Raw genomic sequence first — 26,907 nt, 5'->3', positions numbered from 1 at the left:
CAGGCAGAGGGAGCCCGATGTGGGCCTCAATCCCGGGACTCCAGGATCATACCCTGGGCCGAAGGCAGGCACCAAACCACTGAGCCACCCAGGGATCCCCTAGAATAGCCCCTTTCTTAGGCAGTAGAGGTATCCTTGTGTTCATGTGATACTCTCTCAAAACAAATAATTGCAAAACGATGAGTGAGGTCAAGATTGCTATCACCCCACAACAGGTAATCTTTAGACACAGTAGCAACACCAGCCGAAGCAGCCAAGGCTTTGTTAGGGCTCCTAGCTGTTAGGGGCTCCTGGGAACCTGCAGTCAGGCTGGAAGGTCTAGGGAGAGGAGGCAAACACTTAGTATAAAAACCTGCAAATAAATAAAATAAATAAATAAAAATAAAATTAAAAAAAAAAAACACAAAAAACAAAACAAAAAAAACCTGCAAATAGCACAGCAACTCCAGGAAGCTTGATCCTGCCTTACAGATCCCGTTAGGGCAGCCCAAAGGTATCCAACTAACAATATTATTATACTTATGTAGTACCAAACTCATTTTCACTCACAGTAGACTTTCCGGAGGAACCCATCTTACACCTCAACTCAGGATTCTACTTCCCTAGTTTCCTTGCTGGTACTCAGAACCTTGGAGAAGCCCACCTGAGTCACCAGCTTGAAATGAAGCTAGAAACTCCATAAAATTTTCCCAAAGTAAACAGAGGCTTTGAACAAGTCAACCTCCTCATGTCTGATACACTATTCTCCTTCCCACTCCCAGAAAGCTAAATGTCCAAAGTCTTCCCCACTTGGAGTGGGAGGACAGAAATAAATCTGTCCACATCAGTTTACCTTTGACCGTTCAGTCACTATTCTAGAACTCACTTTTCTAGGATCCAATGCAGATCTCAAATCTAATAAAATCAGGCCAATCACAGAAATATCAGAAGCATTTCCCTGACCAAAAGCTAGCCTGGGTATTCATTTTTGCTTGCTTTCATCCTATATCCCTAGAGGATCCTCAAGCATTGCTTTTTTCATGAATCTCATTTTTTTGGGGTAAGATTTATTTATTTGATTGAGGGTAGGGGCAAGGAGCAGAGGGAGAGGGAGAAAATCTCACACTCCTTGCTGAGTGCAGAGTCCAATACGCAGCTTGATCCCACAACCCCAAGATAATGACCCAAGCCAACCAAGAGTCAGACGCTCAGCTGACTGAGCCACCCAAGTGCCCCTCAAGTTCACTTCTTGATGGTTAGTTCCTGTTTGCCCTCCACCCATTTCTTTTTATCTTCAGAGTATATATGGCAGTAGAGCTCCAAATACTTAGCCTCTTCCTGTCAAACTTAAGATGCCTATTTTCACATTTTCTTCTATGGAGGGGGCTTTTCTCTTCGTATCTGTAAGAGGAATAGAAGTTAATTTGAAAATTAGGGTCATAAATACAAGAGTTGGTAGGAGCACTCAAAGTTATGTGAAGGAACCCAACACTCAAATGTATTAAAACAAAATTTTTAAAAATTTTATTTATTCATGAGAGACACAGAGAGAGAGAGAGAGAGAGAGAGAGAGGCAGAGACACAGGCAGAGGGAGAAGCAGGCTCCATGCAGGGAGCCCGATGGAGAACTCGATCCCGGGACTCCAGGATCACACCCTGGGCCGAAGGTGGCGCTAAACCGCTGAGCCACCCAGGGATCCCCTAAAACAAGATTTTGAATTTTATTTTTTTATTGATAAAAAGTTGAAGCATACTTAAATCACCTTGCTGTTAAGCTTATGTATGCCAAAGGTGGCTCCCTTTGGAGGAGATTCCTTTAACTCTTGGTTGACAATCTGCTATGTCTACAGCAGTAATGAGATGTTTTATTTTCGGTCCCAGGCAGAATACTGTTAAGTGACTGGCAAAACTTGTTCTTTTCATTTTTTAAAACTAAATCTACTACACCCAACGTGGGGCTTGAACTCAAGACCCCAAGGTCAAGAGTTGCATAGTCTACTGACTGATCCAGCCAGGGTGCCCTGTTCTTTTCATTTAAAAACTTCACCACCCGAAGGACACAAAACTAGAGTATAATGTCAACCCTTTTAGGTATATATAGTGTCACACGGCATGTCTCTATATGTACACATGCTCTGAGAAACGATGGGAAGAACACGTTTAACCTTTTTTTTGTATTTACTAAATTATCTATTCTGAAAATGTGCTACTTACATAAAAAAGGAGAAATGACACTATATTATCTACATTAACATTCTAAAAACCTATTATATAACATCTAAATTTCTCATTTGCTTTATAAAGCCCCCTACCATATTCTTGTTTTCTGTACAACCACATATAGCCATTTCTGGACAAATTTGATGTTCTCTGTCCACCTTACTCCAGCTTTTTGATCATTACATAATCATTCGTATGTTCCTCTTAAATCAATTTATTTCATGACTTCTGGAGACCCTTCAAAATATCACCAATGATTAACCTCATCTTTAATGAGTACCTACAGATTATGTATAATTGCTTCCTTATTTGATTATATGATTGTAGGCTGCTGAATGTACATACATGCCTCTTATTCCCTAAGCATAAAAGATTTAGCTCTTTTGTTAAAAATATTCAAAGATTACTTCCTTCAAAAGATCACCAAGCCAAACATTTGGCCATATTTTTATTTACTACATATACTATAAACATATACAATACATGCTACAAAAAAACATTTTAAAAAAATTTAACTGTCAAGAAAGTGTATAGTGTTATAATACAATGGCACATGTTCATATTTTATTTCAAATTGGTTTGCTTACCACCCATTTCAAACCATTAATAGTGAAATGTTACTTAAGGATAATTAAAAATTATCTATTTGCATTATTAACAATAAACAATTCCAACAAATTAATAAGATTTAACCATGTCAAATATTAGTATCCAAAACTGGGCTTTTGCAGAAATGATTATATAAAATATAGCAGCCAATTAGTTTACTTTGCTCTGTGACAATGTACATATGCACTTGAATAGGATTCTAGCATTTGCTTTTGGAAGATACTTATTAGAAGTCCTTTGATTTAAGGTCCAACAACGGTCACACCCAGCCAAATCCAACCAAGTTCATTTAATGGCTTCAGACAACTTATTGTTGAAAAATTCTTATGATTTAGGTAGAGTTGAATGTCCCACTAATATTACAAATGATGAAAAGAGACATTACAAGCCAGTATCAAAGTCAAAGGCAAAAGAAAATACAAACATTCAAATCAGTTCATGACAAGGTTTTTCTACAAGTATTTTAGATGTCATACTTTCAGGAAAACAAGATTTAATGTGTGTATTTGGATTTTACAGTATCTATGCTCTAACTGAAAATTTAAGAGTAGTCAGATGGAATGAAGTCTAGTATTGCAAATCTGTTTATTTAACATTATTGAGCACCCACTATGTGCATTGCACTGTGCTAACTTTTAAAAGTTGAATATTACTATCTTTATCAAGCATTACCTTAGTGTGAGGTAAAAATACATTAAATTAGCGTCAACTCATTAGTTTGCTTGTGGTATGTAATAATCCTGTGTCAGCTGGCTTCTCTGTGCCATATAAAGAGCTTCTGCACACCCCTCATTCACTCACATAAACATCTGCACACTGACTATGCCAGGCATTGTGCTAGTCACTGGGATACCATGATTTGGTATATGTTCAAAGAATGCATAATAATCATTAACCTATGTAAAAACAATTAGAAAGATACATTACTTTTCTTAAATGAGGCCCAAAGCAAAATATAATGTGTTTCTATGGGTCATATCACACCATAGACCAGTAAGTGCCTTCCTAGACTGGGAACTAACTTTGAAGGTTTCATATTGTAGTCTAAATAGCCTAGATCATTTTTGGTCTCAGAAGTCTATTCTTTGGAGCACCTGACCCCATATAAACCATTCCACACTTAAAAGGATTTGTAAACTAAACTGGAACATAAAGAAAAAGAGCCAAAAATGAAGGCAGTTGATAATGTAATGCACTTCAAGCACTATTCTGACCATGTAAAATGAATAATACATAAGTAATTCATGATTGGTTCCAATGTTTCTCAAAGCGCTAACCCTATCCCAAACTCATGTAGTTTTAACTTGACTTTTATACAAGTTGCATATAAAGCAAAGGGCAGAATTTGGCCCTACAACCATCTATGGAATAGTCTAAGTGATTGGTCCTTCCACTCTAAGTAGAAGCTAAGAATTTCAAAAAGTCCCTTAATAGGATACTAGCACTCAGGAGGAATGACCCCACTGGATCCCATTAGCCAGAAGTCTGTTTAGCTGTGGTAGCAGTGTGAACCTACTATGACCCCTTGAGGGAAGGCAGAAAGCTGGGAGTTTGGGTGTCCACTCAGTGAATCCAAAACTGGCTTAAAGCTATGCACTGAATAAAGTGCTCTGCACATCTTGCTTGTCATCTGGAATGAAAAGAAACACTTTTCTTGAGAATGAACCTATCTGTAGGCCTGGGGGAAAAGAATAACAAGGATTTAAAGAATCCCAAGAAAAAGTATGAAGCATTGACTAGGAAAGAAGACAAATGCCTCTAGTAGTGTCCTCAGAAATCTCAGGATTTGAACTGTCAGAATGAGTCATACAGTGGTCATGTTCTATAAATGAAAAAGCAATCCCACTGGGTACTTACTATTCACACGGTGCAAGATTACTTCATGGGGGTGGGAGGGAACAGTCTATTGCCATTTGATAGCATGGTTTCAAAATGAAAATAAAACCATTGAATAAATCAGGGTAAGCAGCATGCAATATTCCTCTCTTGTCCATCAGTTTTCCACAGGTTGATTCGCACTACCTGAGGGAAAGGAGGCAAAATATCCATCCCTTCTGATACACTCAGGCATGGCTGCTACCACCTAAAATTGCCAATTCAGAAGTTAACACACAAGGCCTCCAGTTTCGTACCCTGAACATGGTAAATGAGACTAGAGATGTAGTTCAGTCTAAAAAAGATCACAGGTACAGAATGCTTATATAAACTAGACTGCTTTGACATCTGTAAGAAAATTGTATAGATGACACTCAGGAAAAAAAAAAAAAAAAAAAAAGATTGTTCCCATCTGTCAGCAAAACTGTTAGTTGAGCTATACTCAGCTGAAGTCCTCATCAGGATTCTGTTGATCCAGCAGACGGACATGTGTGAATGGGAAGTGACCTCGTTTGCCATTACATTCCCCTTCCCACTGACCACTCACATTAATCTTCGTAACCTTTACCAGCTCACCGACCTGCAGGAGGAGAATAAGGAAAGAACTTTATTTCCAGTTATGAATACAAACTGAAAATCTCCATTCTCTGGTTAGGCATACCCTGCCCACATGATTGCTCTAGGGCTGACATTACAGAAATGGCTATTTGCTGCCTCCCAAGCCCCAGCCACCAGACTGATTACTTGTGGTTAGTGCAGGCAGAAGGGATTTTAGCAGTGCAGAAAAACGGAGTACAGAAAAGGAAGGATCCTAGAAAATGACATTTTTTGGAAATTTTAATCATTTCTGGATGAGCAATCCCAACTAGAATGACTCAATATTCCTTTTCTTTTTTTAAAAGATTTTATTTATTTGGTCATGAAAGACACACACAGAGAGAGGAAGAAACACAGAGGGAGAAGCATGCTCCCCTCAGGGAGCCTGATGTGGGGCTTGATCCCTGAACTTCAGGATCACGCCCTGGGCCAAAAGCAGAGCTTAAGAGCTGAGCCATCCAGTTGTACCTCAATATTCCTTTTCTTTGTACCTATAACCTTTAGCTTCCTGTCTGCCCCACAGGCTGCGGCCTAGGGAAAGAGGCCCCCCCCCCCATCCTCACTAGCATACAACAGCAACACAATCCCCCAACCATTCGTGTACACATATCATTGTCTGCTACTGCTTCAGAGCAGAAAGTAATCATGGAATGCAACTTCATTTGGTCCCAGAAAATGAAGTGTTCCTCTCACCTTTCTACCAAGGCAAGCTTTTGCCACCTGGGCAGGCATAAGCCAAAATTCCAAATTCCAACAGCAATTTGCAAAGCCGTCCCCCTAACCCCCATCTTCATCAAGCTCTACTTGGTAGGTCGCTGCCTGCCAGCCCCCCACCCCACCATGCACTAACAGATCTTGTTGCTCCCTCAATACCACTTGGTATATATTCATTAACATAAGGAGACATCATGTATTTGCTTCTGTTATGAAAAGCTTTCCTTTGCAACATCAACTATAAAGTTTTGACAATCTAGGATATACCTCTATTCTATAAAACTTAAGACAAAATCAGTCTGATGAATGGATTCATCCTGTGGGAAAATACTGAACAATGGTGAGAGAAGTAGTGAGACACTGGACTAAAGAACTTTATCCTGTGATTATAACGACATCTGAGTTCTGAGGCTATAAGAGGTTTCTAAGCATAATTGTTCATTTGGTTTTATTAAGTTAGTAACTATTATTTATTGAACTTTCATTAAGTACTGTAAAGGATTTTTCTTTTTTTAAGTCAGCCCCATGCCTAATGTGGGGCTAGAACTCAAGAGATCATGAGTTGCATGCTCTACTGACTGAGCCAGCCAGTTACCCCTACTCTAGAATATTTTATATAAACTATTTTCTAGTTATTATAATAACCTTTTAAGGCAGGAGTTTTTGTTTTTGTTTTTCTTTTTTCTTTTCTTTTTTTTTTAAACAGTGGGTTTATTTATTTTTTTAATTTTTATTTATTTATGATAGTCACACAGAGAGAGAGAGAGGCAGAGACACAGGCAGAGGGAGAAGCAGGCTCCATGCACCGGGAGCCCGATGTGGGATTCGATCCCGGGTCTCCAGGATCGCGCCCTGGGCCAAAGGCAGGCGCCAAACCACTGCGCCACCCAGGGATCCCGGTTTTTCATTTTATAGATGAAAAAACCGAGGTTCAGAGCAATTATAGATATACCTAAGGTCACACAACCACTAGCAGGGCTGGGATTTGAGCTCATTAGTATTATCTCCAAAGCTAATTCATGTTCTTTCTACCATAGGAGGAACTTTCAACTACTGGGCAAAGTCAACTTGAGTCTAGGACCAGGGCCTTTTGTGAAACCAACTTGATGTCACTCACAGGAGAAACAGCTTGCCTACTGACCTGCCTAGAACTTCCTACTAAAGGACTATCTGAAAACCACAGAAGCCTACAGTGATTGTGCAGGTCACAGGATGCTGAGAAAAGGAAGACAGAAACTAGAGAATATGTAACATAAAAGGGATAAGATACAAGGGCGAGAAAAGGCAGCAGCTCAGGGTGTTGATATGAAGATTAAGGCTGATGGAGTAAGGGGAAAAGAAAGGATGATACTGCTTGCCCATCTTTGCAAGCATGTCCAGTCCCTAACATGCTGCTAGCACCAAGGTTCTTTATTAATAATCAGCAATCTTCTAATTTATAAAGTTCTTGACATCCAAGCAAGCCAATAGGACAAGTCTAGATCTTCCTAGTCTTCAGGGGAGAGGAAGACTGGGACCTCAAAGTGAATATTTCCTAGCTAGCAAAAACAATCTGAAATGAGATGCCTGGGTAGCTCAGTCAGTTAACGTCTGCCTTCAGCTTAAGTGATGGTCCCAGGATTGGGCTCCCTGCTAAGCAGAGATCCTGCTTCTCCCCCTCCCTCTGCCCCTCCCCTCACTTGTGCTCTATCCTGCTCTGGCTCATTCTCTCTCAAATAAAGTCTTTTTTAAAAAACCAAAAAACAAAATCTGAAAGATTTCTTCTTATACCCCCAATTCTAGTTCTCAGATTTTAACTTTAAAAAATTTTTAAAATAGGGATCCCTGGGTGGCGCAGCGGCTTGGCGCCTGCCTTTGGCCCAGGGCGCGGTCCTGGAGACCCGGGATCGAATCCCACGTCGGGCTCCCGGTGCATGGAGCCTGCTTCTCCCTCTGCCTGTGTCTCTGCCTCTCTCTCTCACTGTGTGCCTATCATAAATAAATAAAAGTTTAAAAAAAATTAAAAAAAAAAATTTTTAAAATAAACTCTATGCCCAATGTGGGGCTTGAATTCACAACCCTAAGCTCAAGAATCAAGCTCAACAGAGTAGACCAGCAAGGCACCCCTCAAGTTCTGACTTTATCTCACTTGTTGAAAGAAAGAAAGAAAGAAAGAAAGAAAGAAAGAAAGAAAGAAAGAAAGAAAGAAAGAAAGAAAAAGAAAAGAAAAGAAAAGAAAAGAAAGAAAGAAAGAAAGAAAGAAAGAAAGAAAGAAAGAAAGAAAGAAAGAAAGAAAGAAAGAAAGAATATTTATTTGAGAAAGAGGGAGACAAAGCATTAGCAGGAGGGAAGAGACAGAGGGAGGAGAAGCAGGCTCCCCGCCAAGACAGCCTTATGTGGGGCCCAATCCCAGGAACCTGGGATCATTGACTTGAGCCAAGATAGAGCTTAACCAAGTGAGCCACCCAGACACCATTCCCTTCTTTTTAAAACTCTTGCGGGCAGCCAGGGTGGCTCAGTGGTATAGTGCCACCTTCAGCCTGGGGTGTGATCCTGGAGACCTGGGATCGAGTCCGATGTCGGGCTTCCTGCATGGAGCCTGCTTCTCCCTCTGCCTGTGTCTCTGCCTCTCTCTCTGTCTCTCTCATGAATAAATACATCTTTAAAAAAATAAAAAGAAATAAAACTCTTGCAGTGTTGCACTGGGAGCAATATCCATTTGATAACATTTGACTATTCTGTAGTGAATTTTGTTTCTGACCTGTCAATTATTCTTGACTGTCCCCCCACCCCAACCATCCCACTGGAATGAATGCCACTAACCTACTAGTAGCACCTTGCTATGTTAAGTTCAATTATATATATATATATATATAATTTTTAAAAAATATTTTTTTTGTTTATTTGAGAGAGAGAGAGAGAGGAGAGAACGAGCACCAGCAGAGTGGGGAGGGCCAGAGGAAGAGGGAGCAGCAGACACGGGGCTCGATCCAGGACCCCGGGATCGTGACCTGAACTGAAGGCAGACACCCAGCCAACTGAACCATCCAGGTGCCCCAGGTCAATTCTATCAAGTGCAGAACTTTTCTCCATTTTATTATTTGTATTTTCATTAAAAAAGGTTTATTTATATTAATATCTTTATATATTTATTTGAAAGAGAGGGGCAGCCCTGGTGGCTCAGCAGCTGGACATCTGCCTTTGGCCCAGGGCGTGATCCTGGAGGCCTGGCATCAAGTCCCGCGTCGGGTTCCCTACATGGAGCCTGCTTCTCCCTCTGCCTGTGTCTCTGCCTCTCTCTGTGTGTCTCTCATGAATAAATAAAATCTTTAAAAAAAAAAAGAGAGAGAGAGAGAGAGAGAACGCCTAACAGAGGAAGGGTAAGAGGGGTAGGGAGAGGGGAAGAATCTCAGGCAGACTCCCCGCTGAGCAGATCCCAACATGTGGCTCGATCTCACAACCCTGAGACCATGATCTAAGCTGAAACCAAGAGTCAGATACTCAACCAACTACACCAATAATAGAAGTCCCTACCCTTAAGAAAGAGGAAAATGGTTTAACGGATGTGTATGCTCACGTGCTCACATCAAAAATCTAAGTTGCTACTTGTGTTAGGTTCCCCTCCAGATGGGGACAAAGGGGCCAGTTTTAAAAAGCTGGTTTGAGGGATGCCTGGGTGGCTCAGTGGTTGAGCATCTGCCTTCGGCTCAGGGTGTGATCCCAGAGTCCCGAGGTCGAGTCCCACAGCAGCTCTGTGTGTGGAGCCTGCTTCTCCCTCTGCCTGTGTCTCTGCCTCTCTCTGTCATAAATAAATCTTAAAAAAAAAAAAAAAAAAAAAAAAACTGGTTTGACAGGGTACCTGACTAACTCACTCAGTAGATCATGTGACTCTTGACTTCAGGGTAGTGATTTCAAGCCCCACATTGGGTGTAGAGCTTATCTGGGGTTGGTATTGAGAAGGAAACTAGTCTGACAACAGCCCAGCTAATACCCCTAATAGCTGTCGTATTCATTTTTTTTTTAAGATTTTATTTATTCATAAGAGACGGGGGGGGGAGGGGGGGGGCAGAAACACAGGCAGAGGAAGAAGCAGACTCCATGCAAGGAGCCTGATGTGGGACTCAATCCCAGGACTCCAGGATCATGCCCTGAGCCAAAGGCAGGCGCTAAACAGCTCAGCCACCCAGGGATCCCCAATAGCTGTCATATCTAAATGTATTATTTTACTGATATTAAAAACACAAAAAGGGATCCCTGGGTGGCGCAGCGGTTTGGCGCCTGCCTTTGGCCCAGGGCGCGATCCTGGAGACCCCGGATCGAATCCCACATCGGGCTCCCGGTGCATGGAGCCTGCTTCTCCCTCTGCCTGTGTCTCTGCCTCTCTCTCTCTCTCTCTCTCTCTGTCTCTGTGACTATCATAAATAAATAAAAATTAAAAAAAAAAATTTTAAAAACACAAAAAAGGGACATGAGGGAACATTCTGGAGTGTTGGAAATGTTCTATACTTTCATCTGGGTGCTTATCCAATAGGTGCATACACATGTAAACTCCAAGCTGTATTTTCAGGATCAGTACTTTTTACCAAATGATTTCATATCTAAATGAAGCGATGATGGGGCACCTCGGTGGCTCAGTGGTGGAGTGTCTGCCTTTGGCTCAGGGCGTGATCCTGGGGTCCAGGAATCAAGTCCTACATCAGGCTCCCCACAGGGAGCCTGCTTCTCCCTCTGCCAATGTCTGCCTCTCTCTCCCTGTGTCTCTCATGAATAAATAACATCTTTTAAAAAATAAAAGATGAAAAAATAAAATAAAAAAATAAAAGATGAATAAAAAAACATACAAACCCCCCCAAAATACAATAAAAAATAAATAAAAATAAAAATAAAAGATGAAAAGAAAAATTTGTTATATTTTACCCAGATTCTCTAGGTGGTTTTTGTTTTATTTATTTATTTTTTCTAGGTGCTTTTTAGAAAATCGTTCTTTAGGGGGAAGTTAAGCATCTAACTCTTGATTTCAGCTAGGTCATGATCTCAGGGTCATGGAACTGAACCCTGTGTGAGGTTCCATGCTCCCCAGGAGTCTACTTGAGATTCTCTCTTGCTGTTCCTTTGCCCCTCCCCCTGCTCACACACGCAGACGTGAGTGTGCACTCTCTTTTAAATCGATCTTAAAAAAAAAAAAAAGATGGTTCGTCAAGATATATATCCTCAAGTGCACCATTCTATTCGATACGAAAATGTAGGTTTAAACATTTCTCTTTTCTTTCAAAGGTATATTGTCTTTATTCTTAACCATTCAAAGTGCTATCTCAAATTGTATCCTACGGAGCTCTAAGAGGTGAAAGATAGGTTGAAATGTGGACTAGACTAGCCTCTTGCTGTTATCAGTACCACAGAACCACACCAGGCTTCTCTACAAGCAGGACAGAACCTGCTGAACTGCCTTCAGACTTTTCTTCTTTCAAAGTTCAAAGGGAGAAATATGGGTTCCGGCATTGCAAGATGTCATTGGCAAGGAGGGGGAGTTGATTATGTACAGATTAGACCTTTGGATAACAGCAGAGCCTAATGTACAGTCTCATTCTATCCTACAGAGGTTCAGGAAAACCACACCAAAATTTCTTTTTTACAGTTGATTAGGTTCTTGGCAGAGAAGACCAAACATCAGAGGGTAAAAACAAAGGCTATGCCACAACTCTAAAGCAATTCTAACTTTTTTTTAAATGATTCTGATTTTTTATTTTTTGAAAGATTTTATTTATTTATTCATGAGACACACACACACAGAGAGGGGCAGAGACACAGGCAGAGGGAGAAGCAGGTTCCCCTTGAGGAGCCTGATGCGGGACTCGATTCCCAGATCCCAGGATCATGACCTGAGCCAAAGGCAGACACTCAACCACAGGGCTACCCACGTGCCCCTAAATAATTCTTTCTTTCTTTTCTTTTCTTTTTTCTCTCTCTCTTTCTTTCTTTCTTTCTTTCTTTCTTTCTTTCTTTCTTTCTTTCTTTCTTTCTTTCTTTCTTCTTTCTTTCAAAAATTCTGATTTTTAAATGGATAAAAGAGAAAAGTCACAAGCAGTGAGCTGGGTTAAGGAACCTATCTAAAGTAGCCTTAAAGTACAAATAGTTCAAGCAAGACCTTATTAAAATTAAATATCCCTTTGTATATATATGTATAACGGTGTCTTTCTCCTGAGAGAGTCAAAGCACATGGGAACTCCTGGGGTCAAGAAAAGACAAATCCCAAAGGCAACATGCCTATCCTTAGATCACATGAAGCCCAAGTGATTTCATAGTCCAGAAGAATAGATGGCTGTCAAACCTGGCAAGGTGCAGGCTGGAGAAGTGCAGGGGGACAGTGCAGTCTGAAAACATGGTGCTACACTAAGTGCAGTTCTTTTTTTTTTTTTTTTTAAGATTTTACTTATTTATTTATTCATGAAAGACACACAGAGAGAGAGAGGCAAAGACATAGGCAAAGGGAGAAGGAGGCTCTATGCAGGGAGCCTGATGTGGGACTCGATCCCGAGACTCCAGGATCTTACCCTGAACCGAAGGCAGACAATCACTGAGCCATCCAGATGTCCCTAAGTGCAGTTCTTTCTCCAAGTCAGAAACAATATGAGAATTCATATATTCCTCCTCCTGTTAGGCAACAACTCACTAGTGCAGAATTCCCAAGACCAGACTAAAGTGGGTAAGGGGACATTGGCTCAAGGCAGTTGACAATTTCTACATGAAATCACACTACATTCCTTTCAAAGATGTCATCTCTTTGCAAAGCTGGGTTTTGGCAGTTGCTAAGATAAAAAACAAGTACTTCATGGAATAAGTGTGGAACAAGAAACAAGGGTAGTAGTGCTCAATATAATCCCAAAGTTTGAAAAACTGTATGGTAACCTAACAGGTGTATACATCTAATTGCTTAACAGTAATTAGTTACTTAAGTGTTTTATTTCTATTATATGTATTATTTTTTTCAAGTGGGTACTGTTATTAGGATATAAATATTTAATTTGTTTTTATTTTTATTTTATTTTATTTTATTTATTTATTTATTTTTAATGATAGTTGCACAGAGAGAGAGAGAGAGAGAGAGAGAGGCAGAGACACAGGCAGAGGGAGAAGCAGGCTCCATGCACGGGGAGCCTGACGTGGGACTCAATCCCAGGTCTCCAGGACCGCGCCCTGGGCCAAAGGCAGGCGCCAAACCGCTGCGCCACCCAGGGATCCCTAATTTGTTTTTAATGTATCTACCTAATCAATGCAACTGTTAGGCATCTGTTTTGGCCTGGGACACTATGAAATATTACCAAGACACTAAAGGTGTTATGAACCAAGAAAGCTTAGAAGCTCTGTACTATATTCCTGTGTTGATAGTAAGTTCCCCAAAAGTAGAGATACCCAAACAAATGCTTAAAAATCACCTGTGAGGATACCAGAAGGCCTGCCTGAGAGGCTAGATCAGTTTACTTCCAAAGTCCTTTCCAACTGAGATTCTGCAAGCTGAAATACAGGTAATGTCCAAGAAAGATGGAAAGGAAAAGCAGGTATGTCTCAATGAACAATACAGAAATCTACAGCTACAATTTCAGAAAAAGACAAATTTATACAGCAAGAACTTGCCACTCGTATTCTTATGCTTTCTAATCTTTTTTTTTCCCCTAACAAAGGGAAAATCGGGGTCTTTACTCCACAATTTTCTATAGATAGGTCAAAAGGCCTTACCACCTTAGGTTTCATAGAGTTCTACATGGGGAGATACAGAGTTGATGTAGCCACTAATGCATATAATCAGGGACGTAAGCACTTTACAACCTTTGCCATTTGTGCTGAGGAATAGGTCCAAGCCTAAGAACACCCAAGAAGCTTCTTGATTACTCTCAAGTCTTATCATCTACCAAAGGCAAAATGCCAGGTTGAATCAAAGAATGTTAAGTAATGTGACTAGTAGATTTAAAGATAATGTGGGGGCACTTGGGTGGCTCAGTCACTTAAGCATCTGCCTTTGGCTCAGGTCATGATCCCAAGGTTCTGGGATTGAGCCTCACGTCGGGCTCTCTGCTCAGCAGGGAACCTGGTTCTCCCTCTCTGCCTGCCACTCCTGCTTGTGCTCTCTTCCTCTCTCTGTCAAATAAATAAAATTTTTAGAAATAAAGAAAGACAATGTGATTGTTCTGGACAGTCTGTGGAAGGAGAAAAAATTTTTTAACACCTGCAATTCACAAGATTCATCCTATTCCAGCTCCCAAGGAGCCATTAAACAAAAAATGAAAGGTGTCTCTGCACTATTCTAGTGTTCTTTCAGTATCTCTTCTTTAAAACATTCAGCATATTTGTATATATAAAATCTTAGGAGCTCCAGAATGGAACAGATGGTATCTGATTTAGTTATATGCTCCTGAATATGATCAACTGACCCACAGAACTCTAGTGGGCAGAGGAGTACCCCTACTTTGGTGGTTAGGTGGAATCAATCCCTACTTTCTACAATCCCTAGCTTCATCACTACTACAGAAATCTGGTGAGTAGGAAAAGAAGAATTATAGATATTAACTTATGGGGGGCTGTAGTCCTACCAAATGTACTAATTCAAGAATATTTCATCTTTAAGGCGAGGGAAGTGTTTTTTTCTTTCTTTTTTTTTAAGATTTAATTTATTTATTCATGAGAGACACAGAAAGAGAAAGGCAGAGACAGGCAGAGGGAGAAGCAGGCTCCATGCAGGGAGCCCGATGTGGGACTCGATCCCGGGTCTCCAGGATCACACCCTGGGCTGAAGGCGGCGCTAAACTGCTGAGCCACCGGGACTGCTCCAAGGGAAGTGGTTCTTGAACTTAATTTTTTAGATTTATATTTTTAAGTACAGAAACTCTTTCCTCAAAGAAAATTTTAGAATGACCTAAACAGGGCAGCCCAGGTGGATCAGTGGTTTGGCGCCGCCTTCAGCCCAGGATGTGACCCTGGAGACCCAGGATCGAGTCCCACGTCGGGCTCCTTGCATGGAGCCTGCTTCTCCCTCTGCCTATGTCTCTGCCTCTCTCTCTCTCTCTGTATCTCTCATGAATGAATAAATAAATAAATAAATAAATAAATAAATAAATAAATAAATAAATCGAAAGAAAGAAAGACAGACAGACAGACCCAAATATATAATACAGTTAAAAACAGAGTTGCTGGGGCACCTGGGTGGCTCAGTGGTTGAGTGTCTGCCTTTGGTTCGGCTCAGGTTGTGACCCTGGGGTCCTGGGATCCTGTGTCAGGCTCCCCGCAAGAAGCCTGCTTCTTCCTCTGCCTATGTCTCTCATGAATAAATAAATAAAATCTTAAAAAAACAAAAAACAAAAAACTGAGTTGCTTTGGTTGAAGCAAGAGAGGGAACCCAGAGCCTTGCATCTTTGGCTTTCCCTTCTCCTAGGCACCTCCTAGGGATACCAAGAGGCAGTCTGAATACTGCTGGTCTAACACAGTATCTCTAGGGCTCTGCCCAACTCTAAAATGCAATGGTTCTAATGTATCTATTTCAAATTAAGTATAAAATTCCACTAAAATGTACCTAACAAGCCTCAAAGACCTCAATTTATAGTTGGTCATATATAGCAATGAATGTTTTGTTTCGCCAGAATGCTAGTCAGAACTCCAGAGCCTCCTACTCTTATTCTCAACCTTACCTCAATAAGCAGAAGGCATCAGCTCTTAATAAAAAACTAGAGATGGGAAAGGAAAACTGTAGACAACTGTCTAGTATACAGCTATTCTGTACTGACAGCACAACTATCCTTGCATACAATACAACTGAAGATATGCTGTCAGTGAAACCACACAAAACCTATATTAAGGAGGACAGAACTGTTGTAAAACACAAAGAATCATAGACTGAGTAGAAGAGGGACCACAGTATATCTGGGTTCATCCTACGTCTACCTCTAATTAGCCTGAACAATCCAATCTGTCTAAACATCAGTTCTTTTTATATAACAAAGATATCTAAGGTAAAAAAAAAAAAACAAAAAACAAAAAACAAAAAAAACAGAAAAAACAAAACAAAACAAAACAAGATATCTAAGGTCCTTTCCAGCTCTAAAATTCTATGATGCTAAACCGATACCATGTTTTTAAGTACATAAAGTATCATGAAGCTATTACTTTGGTGTATTTGTTCTAACCTGAAAGAGGCCATCTTCGGCAATCATTATATGTGGCTCAAAATCAGTATCTAACCAAAAATAAAACTTAACAAAAATCAGAAACTATTTTCTACTGATTTATTTCACAAGATTACATTTTACAGCAGAGAGAGAAGCTCAACCTTTTCAAGCATGAAAGCCTCTAACCAAAGGCAGGCATCATTAAAAACAACTCTCTTTAAAAAAGAAAATGCAGGGGCACCTGGCTGGCTCAGTTGGTAGAGCATGTAATTCTTGGTCTTGGGACTGGGTTGAATTTAAGCCCCACACCAGGTATAGAGATTACTTAAAAATATGGGGATCCCTGGGTAGCTCAGCAGTTTGGCATCTGCACTTGGCCCAGGGCATGATCCTGGAGTCCTGGGATTGAGTCCCACATCGGGCTCCCCACATGGAGCCTGCTTCTCCCTCTGTGTTTTTCTGCCTCTCTCTCTCTCTCTCATGAATAAATAAAATCTTAAAAAAAAAAAAAATTAAATAAAATCTTAGGGGTGCCTAGGTGGCTTAGTTGATTAAGTGTCTGACTTCGGCTCAGGTCACAATCTCAGGGTCCTGGGATTGAGCCCTGAGTTGGGCTCCCTGCTCAACAGGGAGTTGGTTTGTTCCTCTCCCTCTGCTCCTCCCCCATCTTGTTCTCTGTCTCTCTCTCTCAAATAAATAAATAAAATATTTTTAAAAATAAAGAAGGGGTGCCTGGGTGGCTCAGTCAGTTGGGTGTCTGCCTTTGGCCCAGGTCATGATCCTGGAGTCCTGGGATCCAGCCCTGCATCAGGCTCCCTGCTTGGCAGAGAGTCTCCTTCTCCCTCTTTCTCTGCTCATGCTTTCTCTCTTGCTTGCTCACTCTTTCTCAAATAGCTAAATAAAATCAAAGAAAGAAAAGAAGAAAAGAAAAAAGAAAAGAAAAGAAAAGAAAAGGAAAAGAAAAAAAAAGAAAAGAAAAGAAAAGAAAAGAAAAGAAAAGAAAAGAAAAGAAAAGAAAAGAAAAGAAAAGAAAAGAAAGAAAAGGCATGTGGGTGGCTCAGTCAGCTAAGTGTCTGCCTTCAACTCAGGCCTTGATCCTGAAGTCCTGGGATCCAGCCCTGCATTGGGCTCCTTGCTGAGCTGTAAATCTCCTTCTCCCTCTGATCCTCCCTTCTACTCCTACTCATGCTCTTGTTCTCATTCTCTCTCAAATGAATAAATTTAAAAATCTTTAAAAAATAAATAAATAAAAATAAACTCTTGGGACACCTGAGTGGCTCAGTGGTTGAGCATATGCCTTTGGCCTCAGGTGTGATCCTGCTTCTCCCTCTGCCTATATCTCTCTCTGTCTCTCATGAATAAGTAAATAAAATCTTAAAAAAAAAAAAAAAAAAAACTCTTAAAAAAATAAAAAAGGAGGGATGCCTGGGTGGCTCAGTTGATTAAGTGTCCAACTCTTGATCTCAGCTCAGGTCTTGATTTCAGGAGCCTGAGTCAGGCTCGGGGCTCAGCCAAGTCTGTTTTTCTCTCTCTCTCCCAACTCAGGGCCTTTTTGTCAGTCAAACCTAGAAGCCCTCTTTGTATCTATTCAGATAAGAATGTAGATGAGAATGCATGTCACACATGTTTTGCATGTGTGCGTGCTCTATTAAATAAATAAATACTTAAATAAAATCTTAAAAAAAGATATAAACCCCTTAATGAATAAATGAAGAAAGGAAGGAAATGCAAATGGAAACAAAATTAATGTGACAGCTATTCTTTCCTGGCTTGTTTCATGAATGTTATTTTTCATACACCAGCCCAGTGCTAACAAGGTCTATGATAAATGTCAAGAGTCCCATCTGCCATGTAGCATAGCACCATGTTGGATGTTGACATCATCTGAACTTAAATGAAAACATGAGGCTAGAAACTTGTTTTCCTTATCCTCCAAACTCAAAACGGATGTGACTTATGTCCCATACATTTCATTTCTCATCAAAGTAGAGACACAATACTTTTAAGTCACAGCATGATCTCAAAAAAAAAAAAAAAAAGGACTTTAAAAATACATTTTTCATTCAAACTTAGAAGAGTCAGCTAGCTAGAATATAAAAGAAAAATTTCTACTACTATCTAGAATATAAAAGAATCTACCACCTAGGGCAGCCCTGGTGGCGCAGCGGTTTAGCGCCGCCTGCAGCCCAGGGCATGATCCTGGAGACCCTGGATCGAGTCCCACATCGGGCTCTCTGTATGATGCCTGCTTCTCCCTCTGCCTGTGTCTCTGCCTCTCTCTCTCTGACTCTATGAATAAATAAATAAAAATCTTTAAAAAAAAAAAAAAGAATCTACTATCTACTTTGTATCTACTATCTAGAATATAAAAGAAAAATTTCAAATCCAGTAATATAAGAGCCTGGTTCAAATAAATTCTACTATCTACTTTGTTTCTACTATCTAGAATATAAAAGAAAAATTTCAAATCCAGTAATATAAGAGACTGGTTCAAATAAATTCTAGCTTATTCTGTAGGCTAACACTTCTACTTAGGCAGAAGGCAGCTCTTAATCCCTGGTGTATGAAAATGACCCAAAGAAAACAGCACTTAGAGATTTCAGTTTATAAGAATACACTTTTGCCCCTTCTCTGCTAGTTTGTGCTCACATAACTTCAGCCTGTCCTTTAAAAAGTTAGCTATTTGCTTACATTCAAATTCTATCAGTAGGTTCTAAAAGATGGGATAGCATGCCACTTTTGTACAAGCTTTACACTGAACCACTAGCTCTTCAATAACTCAAAGGGAGGGAGGGAGGAGGTAAGAGACAAAGCCATGAATGCAAAAGAGAGGAATAAAGAAATAAACACAATGCAATGGTTGGCCAGAGATGGGACTACCAAGGATAACTATTCACCAGAAAAAGGCAGGAATTTACTCCTCAGGAACTGGCTTCCTGTCTGTAAAATGCACTGAACAATAAAAAACAAGTAAACTTAAAAAAAAAAAAAAAAAAGTAAACTTGCTACTCCTGGTAGTATACAGTTTTCAGTATGTATCTCTTCTTACCTGTACTATGCTTTACCGTTCCTCCTAAATTTTTACTTTACAAACACAATCAGTCAATGGTAAGAAACCCCATTCCCCCTAAAGTAAAATGGGAAAAGTCCATTTAAGTGGTTTGACAGAGCCCACCTTATTTTAGACAATTATAAACAGAAAGAATGAATCAGATTAGAATGTAGATGAGAAAAAAATATTTTAGGTTAATTCCTATTAATTCAGGTGGTGTTACTGAAGAAGTCAAAGTATGTTTAGTAGATCAATCAGAACATGGAGTTATACAATTTTAAGCTTACTTATTCCAAAATAGGTTTTCTACAAAAAAGAGAAAACCTAACATTAAATGCCAAAATGAGTACTTAATGGTTTGACATCTACAACATCACAATGCTGGTGCTTCTATTCAGCATTCCTAAAAAGCTCTAAGAGGTCTGAAAGGGAGACCCTGCAGCAGATCTCTTCTTTCTACATTTTGCACATTATGTACCTCCAAAGCCAAGGCTGTCTTGTCGTAGGCATTAGGGACTCGCTTCTGGATTACCCTGGCATAAATGGGCCCATTCTGGAGGTTAGGGAGCGGAGTGTTGACGCTGGGTTGGGCATAGGGCCCAGGCTCCGGCCCACCCAGTGGCTGTGGGTGGGAACCCTCCTGGTTACCTCCAATCAGAGCCGATACTGAGGCGGAGGCAGGTCTATACTTCTCGACGTAAGGGACTGGAATCATCCCCCTCTTGCCTTCGCTGTCCTCTGCATTCCACCACTGCTCTTCAGGCTTATCTCGGATTCTCAGGATGTCTCCTTTCTTAAAGGGAAGATCTTCTTCATCATTCCCATTAAAGTCAAAGAGGGCTCGCACATACTCTGCCTCCTCCTGCCTGAGAATCACTCCACTACCCTGCCTGGATCTGGAAACTGGTTCTATCAATGTTGTAGTGTCCAAATAATGTATTTTGTAGAATTCCAGTAAAGCAGGCAATGAATCAAACTCTTGATCTCCTATTCGGAGTCTGGAGGGGCTCACCCCTGGAAAAAAACAGAGCAGGCTATTATTTAAGATGTAGTACACAGGAGATGAAATGAAGTTTTTAAGCATTTCCCAAACACATTTGGTCAATAATCAGAAAAAAAAAAAAAAGTCTAGAAAAGATAACCCCTGTCCTAAACAGAAATCATACTCTGTAGTTAAAACATACCCTAGAGAAAGATGCCCATCACCACCTGCAGTAGAGACAGAACAGAAGGCCATAACAGATCAGGCCAGTCAGGGCATGTTTCCATACTGGATCAAAGACAAAGCAACATGGAGACTTTTTATTGTGCTATTCATTTACAGAGTAGCATAAGCTTTAAGGTTTCCTTGCAATCTTCTTTTAACCTCAGGAAATGTAGCAAGCTCTACTTTTTCATAAGTCCCAGCAGCTTTTCCAAGAAGAGGTGGGGAAAACTTGCTATCTATCTACACCAGGCTCATACATTCCTTCTCTTCACATCTTCTAGACAATTCCTAAGAAGAAAAAAGTGTTTATTTTTAAGTGAGTTCTACATGCCCAGTGTGGGGCTTGAACTCACAATCCTGAGATCAAGTCGCATGCTTTATTGACTAAGCCAGCCAGGCATCCCAAGACTATCTTTTTAAATCTATGATTGCTGATCTCAAATTCATTTCTGACAGTTACCAAAACAAACAAACAATCTTAATTAGGCAAAAGAACCAAGGAGCCTAAAAAGAGAAATCAAGAAGTTAACTGCTTAACAATCAATTCCTACAGGTCTTCACTGAAATAAAACATGTAAACCATACTGTTCCCTTTGAAGCAAACAGATCATGAAAAAAGGTAAATAAGGATACTTGAAAAAAAAATAAGTGTTAAATTTCTCAAACTCCAGGGTTCCCTGGTTGGCTCAGTCGGCAGAGCATGCAACTTTAAAAAAAAAAAAAAAAAAAAAAAAGATTTTATTTATTTGAGAGTCAGAGAGCACAAGCAGGGGGAGGGGCAGAGGGAGAGGGAGAGGGAGAAACAAGTTCCCCACTGAGCAGGAAGCCTGATGTGGGGCTCAATCCCAGGACCCTGGGATCATGACCTGAGTGGAAGGCAGACACTTAACCAACTGAGCCACTCAGGCATCCCAGAGCATGCAACTCTTGGTCTCTGGCATGTGAGTTCCAACCCCATGTTGGAGGTAGAAATTACTTAAAACAAAATCTTTTTTTTTTTTTTTTAAGATCCATTTATTTATTCATGAGAGACACACACACACAGAGAGAGAAGCAGAGACATAGGGAGAGACAGAAGCAGGCTCCATGCAGGAAGCCTGAGGTGGGACTCAATCCTGGGAGTCCAAGATCAGGCCTTGGGCTGAAGGCAGGCACTCAACTGCTGAGCCACCCAGGCGTCCCCTTAAAACAAAATCTTAAACTGGTTTTTGTGGAGCTCTTTTTTTTTTTTTTAAGATTTTATTTATTCATGAGAGACACTGAGAGAGAGGCAGACACAGGCAGAGGGAGAAGCAGGCTCCCCATGGGACTCAATCCCAGGACTCAGGGATCACGACCTGAGTCAAAGGCAGACACTCAACCACTGAGCCACCCAGAAGCCCCTTCCTTGTTTTGTTTTAAAGGTTTATTTGAGAGAGAAGGAGCACAAGCAAGGGGAAGGGTAGAGGGAAAAGGAGAAGCAGTCTCCTCACTAAGGAAGGACCCCAATGCAGGGCTCCATCCCAGGACCTTGGGATCATGATCTGAGACTAAGGCAGATGCTTAATGCTTGAGCCACCAAGGCACCCTGATTTTTTTTTAATCAGACTTAACCCCCAGGTTAAGCCTTAATCCACATTCAAAATTGAGATATTAAAAAAAAAAAATTGAGATAGAACCTCCCAAATTTTAATGTTTATGTATATATATGTATGTATATATACAAGGTCATAAGTATACATACACAAGTGTTTTACAGTTACTACAAAGCTTTATAACTTGCCTTTTTATTATGAAATTTATAAATTTCTCCTTTTTAAGAACAACTTTTCAAGATTTTATTTATTCATGAGAGACACAGAGGGAGAGAGGCAGAGACCCAGGCAGAGGGAGAAACAGGCTCCATGCAGGGAGCCTGACATGGGACTCAATCCCAGGACCCCAGGATCACGCCCTGGACTGAAGACACACGCTAAACCTCTGAGCCACCTGAGCTGCCCCAAGAACATAACTTTTTTTTTTTTTTAAGAACATGACTTTTAATAGCTATAAAGTGTTCCCAACTTTTCACTAGTGAAAATGCTATTATGAGCATTTTTGTTAATAAGCTTTCCTTCTTTTTTTTAAAGATTATTTGAGAGTGAGAGCACGAGAGGGAGGAGGGGCAGAGGGAAATGAGAAGCAGATTCCCTGCTGAGCAGGCAGCCCAACATGGGACTTGATCCTGAGACTCTGGAATCATGACCAAGCCCACCTCAGACGCTCAACAGACTGAGCCACCCAGGTGCCCCAGTGAAGACTTTTTTTCTTATTCCATTAGGATAAATTCCTTGAAATGCAACTGCTGGATCAAAGGGTAAGAACATTTTATTTTAAAGGATTTTATTTATTTATTCATGAGACAGAGAGAGAGAGGGGCAGAGACACAGGCAGAGGGAGAAGCAGGCTCCATGCAGGGAGCCCGATGTGGGATTTGATCCCGGGGCTCCAGGATCATGCCCTGCCCCAAAGGCAGGCACCAAACTGCTGAGCCACCCAGGGATCCCAAAGAGTAAGAACATTAAGGTTTATATTGCCAAATTGCTCTCCAAAAAGTCTGTACAATTTATACTCCCACCACTGGTTTATGAGTTCCCATTTCCCCCATATCCTTGCCAAACAATATTTTAAAAATCACTGACAATTTGGGGCACCTGTATGGCTCAGTCTGTTACACCGTCTACTTTTGGTTCAAATCATGATCCCAGGATCCTGGGATTGAGCCCTGGGTCAGGCTCCCTTCTCAGTGGGGATTCTGCTTCTCCCTCTCCTCTGCCCCTCCCCCTGCTCATGCCCTCTCTCTGTAATACACAAAATCTTAAAAATAAATAAAAATCATCGACAATTTAATGAGAAAAATCTTTTTTCTTTTTTTTTTTTTGAGAAAAATCTTTTAAAATATCATCTTTGATTCTTTGGTGTTTTTCTTTTTTTTTTAAATTTTTTTTTAAGATTTTTATTTATTCATGAGAGACATACACACAGAGAGAGGCAGAGGGAGAAGCAGGCTCCATGCAGGGAAGTGGAACTCGATCCCAGGACTCTAGGATCACGCCCTGGGCCAAAGGCAGGCGCCAAACCGCTAAGCCACCCAGGGATCCCTCTTTGGTGTTTTTCAAGTTTACTATTTGTTCTTCTTTGGGGAAAGTTACTTATCCAAGTCCTCTGTTAAGGAAAAATGGTCAATTTATGCTTTTCACTCCAAGAACACTGGTCCACTCTCTAAAAGCCACAGTGGGGCACCTGGGTGGCTCAGGGGTTGAGCGTCTGCCTTTGGCTCAGGTCATGATCCTGGGGTCCTGAGAGCAAGTCCTGCATTGGGCTTCCCATGGGAAGCCTGCTTCTCTCTCATGAATAAATAGGTTAAGATTTTATTTATTTATTCATAGGCACAGAGAGAGAGGGGCAGAGACACAGACAGAGGGAGTAGCAGGCTCCATGCAGGGAGCCCGATATGGGACTCGATCCCAGGTCCCCAGGATCACACCCTAGGCTGCAGGCGGCGCCAAACCGCTGCGCCACCAGGGCTGCCCTAAATAGGTAAAAATCTTAAAAATAAAATAAAATCCACATTGATTTATAAGGGCACCTGGGTGGCTCACTCAGTTAAGCGCCTGACTTTTGGTTTTGGCTCTGGTCATGAACTCAGGGTTGTGGGATCAAGCCCCACATCAGGCTCTGTGTTCAGCAGAGTCAGCTTGAGATTCTCTCCCCCTGAACACCACTCTCTCTCAAATATATCAATCTTGGGCAGCCCAGGTGGCTCAGCAGTTTAGCGCCGCCTTCAGCCCAGGGCGTGATCCTGGAGACCCAGGATTGAGTCCCACAACGGGCTCCCTATATGGAGCCTGCTTCTCCCTCTACCTGTGTCTCTGCCTCTCTGTGTGTCTCTCATGAATGAATAAATAAAATCTCTTAAATAAATAAACAAATAAATAAATAAATATTTAAAAGCCATAGTGATTAATGTGGTGAATATTGTGGTAGCCCAGATGTACTCTAAAAGAAATGAGACCCAATTATTAGGTACAGGGTTAAAAATGACTTCTTCCAGAATGACCAGAAAAAGTACATTTAAAATTTAGTAGTGGGAAAAAAAAAATAAATTAAAAAAAATTTAGTAGTGGGGGGCATGCCTGGGTGGCTGCGGTTGAGTGTCTGCCTTCATGCTCAGGGCATGATGCCGGAGTCCATGGATCAAGTCCCGCATTAGGCTCTCTGCATGGAGCCTGTTTCTCCCTCTGTGTTTCTGCCTCTCATGAATAAATAAAATCTTAAAAAAAAAAAAAAAAAAGTAGTGGGGAGAAATGAAAAGATAAACTTTAGAAGTTAACCAGAAGTCCTCAATACAGAATGAGTACACCCTCTCTTTTTACATGAATGAATGAATGAATGAATGAATGACGGGACGCCAAGACACAATTGCACATTTCTTACATTGCAAAGGTCCATCTGTGGAATTCATGGCTGTAAGCTAAAAAAAAGTTAATATCCCACAATCAGTAATGCTGGCTGTCTCTCCAACTCAATATACTGAAATAGATGCCCAGACCCAGGACTACTTATCTACAGTGAACACAACCGCAATAGTTTCAAGTGCTGAACTAGAGAGAGAATTTTGGTTATGAATATACCAGAACATGGTGTTGCTATATTCTGGAGTTTCTCTTCACCCAAATGGATCACTGAAGGATTGTTCTTATTCAAGTCTGGTAAGCAATGAGATACATGATCATTCTGCCTATTACTGCTAGGCTAATTCAGTGATCCTTTAGGCCTGCTGAACTATGCTAAAGGACTGGGTCAGAGCGAGCTCCAAAGAGACCTACTTAAAGCACTGCCTGGTCAAGAAAGCCTCCAGTGCAAAGTGGTAGGGAGGACTCTTACACCAGCAGCGTACCCATGGTTTAGAAAATGATGCTAATGACCTGGAGAGGAAAGCTCCTTTGCTAGAGTTTACTCAACTACACGCCAAGGTGCAAAATGGTTTTTCACTAGTTGCCTTTTTGGGACAATGGTTGGCAGACAGTACTCAGTAAATGTTAGATATTATTGTTGATGAACAAAATTCTGAAGTGAGGGGGGCACCTGGGTGGTTCAGGGGTTGAGCGTCTGCCTTTGGCTCAGGTCATGATCCCGGGGTCCTGGGATCGAGTCCCTCATCAGGCTCCCTGCAGGGAGCCTGCCTTTCCCTCTGCCTGTCTCTACCTCTTTCTGTGTCTCTCTCATAAATAAACAAACAAAATCTTAAAAAAAAAAAAAATTCTGGCATGAGGGAAAAAGGTTAAATGAAAGCCTATTCCCAGCTTTAAGAAGCTCATAGCATATCTGGGGATATCAAAGCATACACAGTATCATTGGTAGGCAAGAAACAAAGCAGCAGGTCTTAGGAAGACATTATTTCCCTCCTGGCTTTGACTTTCCACTGGAGATGTATTCTTACAAAAAAACAGTAGCAATAACAAATTGTGTTTATACACCAAAATCACCACGAAAGAACAGCTCTGACCATCCCTGAACATTTCCAAGGTGCTCTTTTCACTCTAAAAAGGAAGGTAACCACTCCCTGTCACCAATTGTTATGGTTCCTCCATTACTCTACTAGTCCAAATAAAAACATGCTTTGTGTTTGTTTTTGGGGGGAGGGGAGAAAAGTTTAGAAGAACATATAAGACTACAAAGCCCAGGGGCCTTAGAAAGATCACTGTGAAATTATGAAAAGAAAAAATGGCAGCTCCTCTGTCACAGCTCCTCTGTCATAAACATAAAGGTAGAAGCTGGTTCATTTCTTGCTCAAATGCTGTACTGTAACAAACTGGACCCACAATTTCTTTTTTTTTTTTTTTTTGGCTTCGCTTGGCAATCCTAGCAGTCACAGAAATACGAGCAAAACACCAAGGAAAATCTTTAATATTCTTTTTTTAATTTATTTATTTTTTAAGATTTGTTTGTTTATTTATTTATGGGGGGGGGGGCAGAGACAGAAGCAGGCTCCATGCCTGGAGCCCGACGTGGGACTCGATCCCAGGACTCCAGGACCGCACCCTGGGCCAAAGGCAGGCGCCAAACCGCTGAGCCACCCAGGGATCCCTCTTTTTTTTTTTTTTTTTTTAAAAAGATTTTATTTTTAAGTAATCTCTACACCCAATGCAGAACTTGAACTCACAACCCCAAGATCCAGAGTTGCACGCTCTACCCACTGAGTCAGCCAGGCCCTGCTCTAATATTATTTATAAATTTCTTCATATTCTTTTTTTTTAATTTTTTTTAATTTTTATTTATTTATGATAGTCACACACACACAGAGAGAGAGAGACAGAGGCAGAGACATAGGCAGAGGGAGAAGCAGGCTCCATGCACTGGGAGCCCGACGTGGGATTCGATCCCAGGTCTCCAGGATCGTGCCCTGGGCCAAAGGCAGGCGCCAAACCGCTGTGCCACCCAGGGATCCCTATTTCTTCATATTCTTTTAAGATTTATTTATTCATGAGAGATACATTAAG

At 40.9% G+C, this 26,907-nt stretch overlaps 1 protein-coding gene across 5 annotated transcripts in view; it reads right to left on the bottom strand.

The window, feature by feature from the left end:
• Positions 1 to 1,026: 1,026 nt before the first annotated feature.
• Positions 1,027 to 26,907, bottom strand: part of CRK (CRK proto-oncogene, adaptor protein) — a 32,001-nt gene continuing 6,120 nt past the window's right edge. Inside the window, exons 2-4 of one of the 5 annotated variants that reach the window (XM_072779111.1) lie at positions 19,658 to 20,193; positions 5,231 to 5,263; positions 1,027 to 1,380 (exon numbers count right to left, since the gene is read on the bottom strand). In XM_072779111.1, the coding sequence (XP_072635212.1) occupies positions 1,354 to 1,380; positions 5,231 to 5,263; positions 19,658 to 20,193 (596 nt within the window). In that variant the 3' untranslated portion in view covers positions 1,027 to 1,353. Of the gene's footprint in view, positions 1,381 to 2,610; positions 5,264 to 19,657; positions 20,194 to 26,907 lie in introns of those variants that run through there. The other 4 variants (XM_072779114.1, XM_072779112.1, XM_072779110.1 and 1 more) reach the window with 4 other exon arrangements.

The sequence above is a fragment of the Canis lupus genome, chromosome 16, assembly GCF_048164855.1.
Source record: "Canis lupus baileyi chromosome 16, mCanLup2.hap1, whole genome shotgun sequence".
In the NCBI taxonomy this organism is placed as follows: domain Eukaryota; kingdom Metazoa; phylum Chordata; class Mammalia; order Carnivora; family Canidae; genus Canis; species Canis lupus.
Note: the sequence above shows the minus strand (reverse complement) of the source record. Positions and strands in the feature narration are given on the sequence as shown.